Source organism: Poecile atricapillus, chromosome 13 (assembly GCF_030490865.1).
Source record: "Poecile atricapillus isolate bPoeAtr1 chromosome 13, bPoeAtr1.hap1, whole genome shotgun sequence".
In the NCBI taxonomy this organism is placed as follows: Eukaryota; Metazoa; Chordata; class Aves; order Passeriformes; family Paridae; genus Poecile; species Poecile atricapillus.
In genome coordinates, this window is record NC_081261.1 from 2,483,393 (window position 1) to 2,491,508 (window position 8,116).

Here is an 8,116-nt window from a genome sequence, read left to right on the forward strand (position 1 = left end):
TCCAGTGGGATTAACCACGTCTGTAAAGTGTGGAACTGCTGCTCTGAGGGCAGCTGATCCTCCACGATGCTCAAAGCAGCAGTGAGATTTCCATTTTCCTCCTTTAAAACAGCATAAATATCTCTTTAACACCATGAGGTTTGCTGGAGTGGAGGCAGTTGGGTTTTCTTCCTAATTTTGTCGGTGTTTAAAAATGGGGGAAACTTGTTGATTTGACTGAAATGAGTATGAATTGTTTTGGTGATTTGTTTTTTGAATGGTTTCTCTTGCTCCCAGCCAGCACTGCCCGTGTCTGTGTGCTGCTCCTCCACTGCTCTGGCAGCAGCTTCTCTTCTGCACAGATAATAAAGAATACAAAAACATCCTGGGCCAGGAAAATGGGATTTGGGGACAATTCCTAGGAGTCAGTATTGTGATCCAAGCTTGTGCTGGAGGACGATGTAATCAATTTAGGAAATGTCTGCTGTGCTAAAATAAACTCTGCTGTGTTCTTGTGGCAGCAGAGAGCACCAAATCCTGCTCCAAATGCACAGAACCCCTGGAAAATGACTGAGAGCAGGTGTTCAGAGCTGTGGTTGTTAATAACTTGTTCAACAACCAGATTTGCTGGTTCCAGGGCTAAAACTCTAAAATGCCTTTCTAAATCCCATTTGTTTCTTACTAGCTGGCTTTGAGAGCAGCTCCCAGAATTTGAAATACTCAACAAATCTTTTATTTCCTCCCATTTGAGCCTGTTAACTCCTGACCTTGCCCTCTCCACAGCACTCATTCATGCCTTCAGCTTACCCATCTCCACAAATAACAATTTAGCTCCAGGATATCTCCCCCAAGACAAATTAATCTTAATCAATCCTAAAAAATAAAATTTTTACCACTAAGATTTATTCCCATCTACAAGGATGGGGTTTTTTTGGGGTTTTTTTAATGGACAATTTATTTTTCCAGCCCTCCAAACCGAGCAGGAATTGAGCAAACTCTGCAGATTTTGTGTGGGAGAATCCCTGGGCTGCTCTCAGAGGGCAGGACTGAGCTGAACCTGCTGCAAACACGATGCTCCTCGCTAATGGGGTTGGGAAAAATGCCCAATCTCCTGGTTTAGACCTGTGCTTTAGCCATTTGGCCCCGATTCTTTACTGACACCCAAAAATATGTTCTTTTAAAGCAGGGATGACTTGAGAGATGTGTTACAGTCTCAGTGGGGTCGGTGCTCCAGCTGCTCACACACACAGCTGGTTTAAAAATGTTTTGCTCTTCTCCCATTTGGAGCCCTAAAAACCCCCCAAAAACGGGATTGGAAATCGAAAAAAATGGGATCAGCACCCCCAAAAATGGATTTGGGAGCCCATAAAACCCCACTGGGAGCCCTAAACCCCCCCCCAGAAATGGGGAGCCCAAAGAATGGGAGAATTTCTCTTCCTGGGTACTCAGTTCCTGGGAAAGAATTAATTTTCTGTCTCGGCACATTCATCCAGGCTCCATTGAAATAATTTCTATTTCATTTGAAGTTGCAGCGACTCCTTCATGCGAGGGCAGAGGAACTCGCGTGTTTTTCCTCATCTCAGCAGCCCATCAGCACCAGGCTGGGCAGGACAATGGGAAATGTGGCTGGGATGTTCAGAAATGGGTTTTGCTGCATGAAACGTGGAGTGGCAGGGTTTAAAATGACTGCAGGAGGCAGGTAGAGATCTTCAAGTCATTTATTCTGTGTCACTTTGCCCAACCTTGACTGATGAACTTGCGCAAATGCGTTGCCAGCGCTTGATCTGCTGGGAGAAATCTCTGTCCCCCTTCTCCGCCTCAAAATGCAGCGATTATTTCATGTTTTAGGTAATAAACCACCCAGGAGTGAAAAAATCGGACGCCAGCCTGAAAGCCCATCTCTTTCTCGCTTTGGGAGTGGCATTTTAAAGGTGTTGATTCTTGTTAATAATCCCCATTAAGAAGAAATCACTTACTGCCGATACTGATCTAAACTGATGTCAGGGAGATGAATTAGGGGCTGTGGAGAGAGGGTTGCTGATCGGTTGTTTTCCTGCTGAGCTTCTCAGGAACATTTAAACACTTAATTCCTGCCAGGACCGTATCTTGTTTTCGGACTCCAGAGAATAATTTCCGACCTGAAAGCTCCTTGAATTTAAGGAATAAAATTCTGGCACTTTAGGAACTGCACGGCTGTTTTTGGGGGGGAACAAAACAATTACTTCAGTTCCTACAAAAGTGCTAAAGGCAGGGGATTCGGTATCAGTCCCTTACAGCTGACAACTTGTTCCCGTACAATTTGTGTGAATTCCAAAGAGTTTGGGTAAATGTGCAGTTTGTCTCAGGAGGACTGAGCTGCTCTCACCCTGTCACCTTCAGGTGGAGCTGGGGCACTGAATTCTCCAAAAAAAAAACTGGGTTTGAGCAGAGCCGTGAATGCCAGTGCCAGGCTGCATAATCCCCCAAAATTCTGAGGGGAGGGCGAGACCAAATCCGAGTGTAAATCTTATTAAAAGCTTTTTTCCTGCAGCCCTTAGCACGCCCCCGGGCGCTGGGAGGATCTCTGATTTCGGGTTCCCTGGGGAAACTGCAGCATCCCGCACTTCCCTCTGGAATAACCTTTCCTTAGACAGGCTTCTGGTGCTGCTCTAGAGCTGGGAAACCCTTCAGGCTCAGGCAGGAGCAGCTCAGATTTGGTAGGTGCGGTTTTTCTGAGCCTTTCAGAGGGCTGGGCTCAGAGAAGCACAGCCCCGGTGCTTTTGGAAGTCCTGGCGGGACCTTTTGCCCCCTCCTGACCCTGTGGGCTGAGCTGGAGAGATGAGAACAGAGAAATGATCCACCCCCGGCCCATATCAGCGTGCTGGGGCTTCATTCCCCCTGGATCTCCTTCCACTGCCCATTAATGCAGCGAATGGAAGGATTTAACCAGCGCTGCCCAGCTGTGTCCTCTGCAGAAATCGCTTTCTGAGCCAGCTCCAAGCCCCGATCCTGCCCTGCATCTGCTCCTGATGCAATTCCCACAGCAACTGGGAGGCTTTGGAAAGTGGGAGCATTCTTCATCCCTGCTGAGAATGAACACAGTGCAGTCCTGAAATGAGACCCAAAGCTGGTGCCCAGAACAGCCCCTGCAAGGAAAATCCCACCAGACAGTCAGATCTCTTGATAGCTGTAGCTCTGAGTTATTATGGGAGGAAAATAAACATGTTTGAAGAAAATAACAGGGTCTGAGGAAAGGAAAGGATGTTGGGAGTGTGTGAGAAGGGTTCTGTGTTGATGTGGGGAGTTATTTTTTCCTGTGGCTTTTCCTAAAGTTTCACTGCTGTCTATCTCGTTTGTCAACTTAATGAAGGGCCCTCCTCAGGGCCAATTTCTGAAAGTTCAAGTTTTAGCTCAGTCTTAGTGCCTGGCCCCATGGAAACCCAGGATTTGTCCTCCTGAGGGCTCCCTGTGTGCTCTGTCCCTGGCTGAGCTCTGCAGTGGTGACAGCTCAGGCAAATTGTGTCCCCCAAACTGTGACTGTCCCCCAGCACCCATCAGTGTAAACCCAGCTTTCTCCTGCCCCTTCTCTTCTCCTGGAGCTCTTGGGGGACACCCTTGGCTCTCTCCAGGCAGGGAATTTTCTGGTGTCTCTGCTGCCTCTCTCCCCTCTGGAGAGATGAGACAGAGCCCTCCTGGAGCCTTGGGGATGGTTCCAAAAGAGGGGAGGCGGCCTCTGCTTCATCCTGGCCTGCCCAGGTGCCCTGTCCCCCTGCTCTGGTCCCTTTGTCACAGCCCCCAAGCCCCCGTGGCTCTCTGGGCAGGCAGATTCCCCTCGGGCCGAGGTTCCTCTTTCCCCAGCCAGGTGTCTGCAGTGCCCACCGCGTTAGGAGCAGCACCCAGGGCTCCTCTCGGCGTTTGCAGGGATTGGGAGGAGGTGGGAGCTCCTTATCTGTGCAATCCTGCCTCGGGGGGTGTGTGGGGTTGGGAGGGAGGGAGGGAGAGAGGCTGCAGGCAGCTTCCATTCCCCGGCAGCCTTTCATCCTCTGTCCCAGGGCCACAGCCACCCTGTCTCCATCCCTGTTTACTGATGGGGCCGATAGGGCCGAGGCAGGAGGGGTTGCAGGTCCCCTTAATCGCCCTGTCACCGGCCGGACAGCCTCAGACACTCTCGGAGGATGTTGTGACTGCGCTGAATTACAATGTTTGTTGTTTCTCACTCCCAATAATTGACATTTGATAGCGACTACCGTAAAAGCGGCCGAGGGGCAGGGGCTGAGGCAGGAGCCGGGTGCTGGGGAGCCCCACCGGAGCTGGGGAGCCCCCCGGGTGCTGGGGAGCCCCCCCGGGTTCTAGGGAGCCCCCCGGGTGCTGGGGGAGCCCCCCGGTTACTGGGGAGTCCCCCGGAGCTGGGGGAGCCCCCCCAGAGCTGGGGACACCCCCTCGCTGTCCCTGGGCAGTTTGGGGGCAGGCTGGGGGTCCTTTGTGCTTCTCCCCATGGGGACAGGACCTGGAGGGGCTGGGGGCAGTTTGGGGGCTCTGGGTTATGATTTGGGGTGCCGGTAGCTCTCCTTGCAATGATTTCCCTGCAGGGAATAAATCCCAGGGGACAGGGAGCGGCGGGGTCGGTGCCGACCCCAGCCCGGCGCCACGGGCCGGTGCTTAGCGGTTCTGCCAGGCTGCGAGCTCGAAAAACGGCTTGAAAATGATTTTTAAAATTCCTTAAAACACAAACACCGTTTGTAGGCGGCAAAACGGGAATGCCGGATGCACGGAGAGGGGGCTGCACAAAGCCGGGGCAGGGAAAGGCTCCGCTCCCGGGATGCTCGGGATGCTCAAGAACGCCAGGGACGCCGAGGTTCAGCCACTCTCTTTAATGACAACTCGCTGATCTCCGTCAGCTCGTACAGCAAAGGGCAACACGTCGGAAGGGGCGGACAGTGCATTTCCATACTAATTCACGTTTTAGTGCAGAACCCTACGGGACCTGGCGGGCCGGAGTGTCTGTGTCCCTCGGCTGGGCCGGGGGTCTGTCTGTCCTCATCCCTGCCCAGGCCGGCAGCAGCAGCCTCGCAAGGGACACCTGGGGGTGCCGAGATACCGAACAGCGGGGACCGTACGGGAAGTGCAAAAATTAAATGTGGACGTCAATAATAATAATTAACATGGAGTAAAAGTTGGTTTTTTTTCTAAAAAAAAAAAAGAGAGGGAGAGTTGCAGGGCTTGGCTGGGTGCTGTCGGGAACAAGTCACGCGAAATTACCGGCTGGTTTGTAGGACGGAAGGAAGGGGATTATCAAGGTGAAGAGCCGGGTGGAAGGGGAGCGAGAGGGGCCGGGAAACGCGGACATCCCCCTCCAGTGCCTGCCTGGCCCCGGGAGAAACACCGACCCCGTCCGTGGCCACCAAAGCCGTGAGATCCTCCGGGATGCTCCGCCGAGCCCTCCCCAAGCCCCGCAATGTCCCGAGCCCGGCTCCAGGCGCGGCCCCTCCATCCCCGGCCGGCTCTACCAGGCTCGGATCCCGTGCAAGCTGGAGATGCCCGCGTTGCCCTGCGGGATGGGAGTTTGCACAGAATTCAAGTCCCCCACGCTGAAGTTCATGAAGTTGTTGGCGGGCGCCGAGGGCTGCATGGGCTGCATGGAGGGGTAGTTGCAGTTGTAGTTGGCGTTGCAGGCGGGGCTGTTGTAGTTGGTGTACGCGGGGTAGGCGTTGTAGCTGTAGGGGTTAATGCTGACATTGTAGGGCGAGCTGTAGGGCGAAGATTCCCCCAGGCAGGGCTTCCCATCGCGGACCAGCACCGGCACCGCGATCCGCCGCGGGGGAGGGATCCCCACCATCTCCAGCGTCTGGTCCTGCCTCTGCCTTTTGCATTTGTACCTTCGGTTCTGGAACCAAATTTTCACCTGCGTGGAGGTGAGCTTTAGGACGTTCGCTAGGTGGTCCCTCTCGGGGGCCGAGAGGTATTTCTGCTGCTTGAACCTTCTCTCCAGTTCGTACACTTGGGCTTGAGAAAAGAGGACGCGAGGTTTCCTCCTTTTCCTCTGTCTGGGGCGCTCGGGGTCTTCCAGGTCTCTTTTCTCCTGCTCCAGGCTCTTGTGTAGGGAGCACAGCTCTGCAGCGAAATAAACGGGCGAAGGAAAAAATGGGGAGGAAAAAATTGTGCAAAAAATTTACAAATCAGTATTTAATAAAGAGGATGCAACGTGAGTGAGCTCTGGCTCTTCCTCGGCCTCGCAGCAGCGGGACCGGCCCGGCCCCGCTCTTTAGGTACCTCTTCAGCAAATTTTCCGGTTTTTTCGTTTGAAAACAACGGTGTCCCGTACACTGATGTGAGTCCCGCCCGCCTGTGCCTCAGCTCGGATTTATCCAGATTTATTCAGCACCGTAGCTTTGTGCTGAGACCCACCCCGACCCCCGAGCGAGCCAGGAATCGGCTTTGTCACCTGCTTTGTGTCCAAAGCCGAGGCCTCCCGTGTCACCCTGCAGCTCTGCCCGTCCCGTTGGGCAGGGACACAGCCCCGGCCCCGCCTGGGGGTCTCCGGGACCCGCGGGACCCTCCCGGGGGTAAAGATGACCTTATCCCAGGGGATAAAGATGACCTTATCCCAGGGGATAAAGATGAGACCGAGCGCAGCCCCGCTCTGTCCCCTCTTCCCCCGCAGCCCTGGGGACCCTCGGCCGAGCTCCCAACCCCTCTAGGGGTTAAATAAATAATATCCTTTAGCATCCCCCTGCCCTCCCTTTTCACCCGAGCCCTTGGCTTTACCTTTCTTGTCCGCCTTGGCCTCCTTGGCCGAGTCCATCTCCACGTAGCTTTTCACATAGTAGGAGCCGGGGAAAGCGGCCGCGGTTTTGCCGGGGGGAGGCTCGGGCAGCTCCTCGGGCAGGGCGGGGGGCTCGGAGCCGAACCCCTCCTGCTTGAAGGTGGCCAGCATGCAGGACGGGGAGGCCAGCGAGGCCAGCTCCATGGAGCCCAGGCCGCTGTGCTGCTGCTGCTGCTGCTGCTGCTCCAGGTTCAGGATATCCTTCACCGAGAAGGGGGTGGTTGTCACAGGGCTAGGAAACATTGCGGAGGACAGCGGGACAGCGGCCGCAGCCCAGGGTCATGGAAAAGGAGGTGGGGAGAGGCCGAGGAGGAGCAGTGGAGGAGCGTGGGCTCCCGGAGGGGGCACATAGCATTCCCGACAGTAGCCCTGACTTGTGCACTGCGGCCAGGTACGAGCGGACCATAAGGCGAGGGAAGGAGGGACCAGGCACTTTTTGGGTGACTTTAGCTTTCTATTGGCCAACATTGCGGTGATGGTATGAGAGATGCAAAGTTCCATGTCACCTAATATAGTAATACATCTCAAAAACAGCTCCGCTCTTTTAAAGGGGCGGCACTGAATTTATCCAGCTTCGCAGCGGCGAGTCTGTTCATCCATTTGAAACGAAAAAAAAACCAAAAAGAGAATGGCCTAATGCGTACAAAGTCAGTGTCTGACGCTATCTATCATACAGTCAGATTAAATAAACAAGCCGGGAGGAAACCATCAACCAAATATGTGCTGATTTAATTTTTTTTTTATTTTTTTTTAAGCGAGAGAACGGAGGTTTCGTTTTTAGTATTCTGCAATATCCGATGGCAGGAACTAAAAAACGGGAGTTCAGTGCTGTGTGAAGAGCGTTCAAGGGGAAATCCACGCTCAGGGTTTATACAGATGTACAGTGATTGCAAAAGAGAGAGACCCTGAGCAGCCCCTGCCTGCCTTTGGAGAGGGAAATGCCGATTGGGTTTTGCTCTCGTTTGTTTGTAAAGCTTTCAAACAAAGAAGCAGCAGTGTCTGAGGGGGACAAAAATTAAAAATCAACCAAAACAAGCGCGGGTGAAGGTGTTGCAAAATACACCAGGGTAAGGGAGGAGGAAGTAAAGGAGCCGCTAAAATAAAACTGCAAAGTCGCAGGTAGCGGAGGGGCGGTTCGGGGCTTTGTGAGTTGGGGGGGGGGGGGGAGAGAAAAAAAAATAGAAATAAAGAAAGAATCTCCTTTCTGCAGAGAAAATAAATAAAATAAAGAAAAAGGAATAAATAAAGAATCTCCTTTCTGCAGCGCCCGGCTGAGAGAGGCACGGGGATGGGCACGGTGGGAGCGGAGCAGAGAAACCCTGAAGGGATGCGGTG

At 53.4% G+C, this 8,116-nt stretch overlaps 1 protein-coding gene across 1 annotated transcript; it reads right to left on the minus strand.

Annotated features, from left to right (window-relative positions):
* Nucleotides 1-4,814: 4,814 nt before the first annotated feature.
* NKX2-5 (NK2 homeobox 5) lies at nt 4,815-7,199 on the minus strand. The gene is made up of 2 exons (XM_058848716.1): nt 6,724-7,199; nt 4,815-6,069 (listed from the first exon to the last, which is right to left on the minus strand). Exons 1-2 carry the CDS (start codon nt 7,022-7,024, stop codon nt 5,462-5,464), a joined length of 909 nt encoding a protein of 302 aa, XP_058704699.1. The 5' UTR covers nt 7,025-7,199; the 3' UTR covers nt 4,815-5,461.
* Between the last annotated feature and the right edge of the window lie 917 nt (nt 7,200-8,116).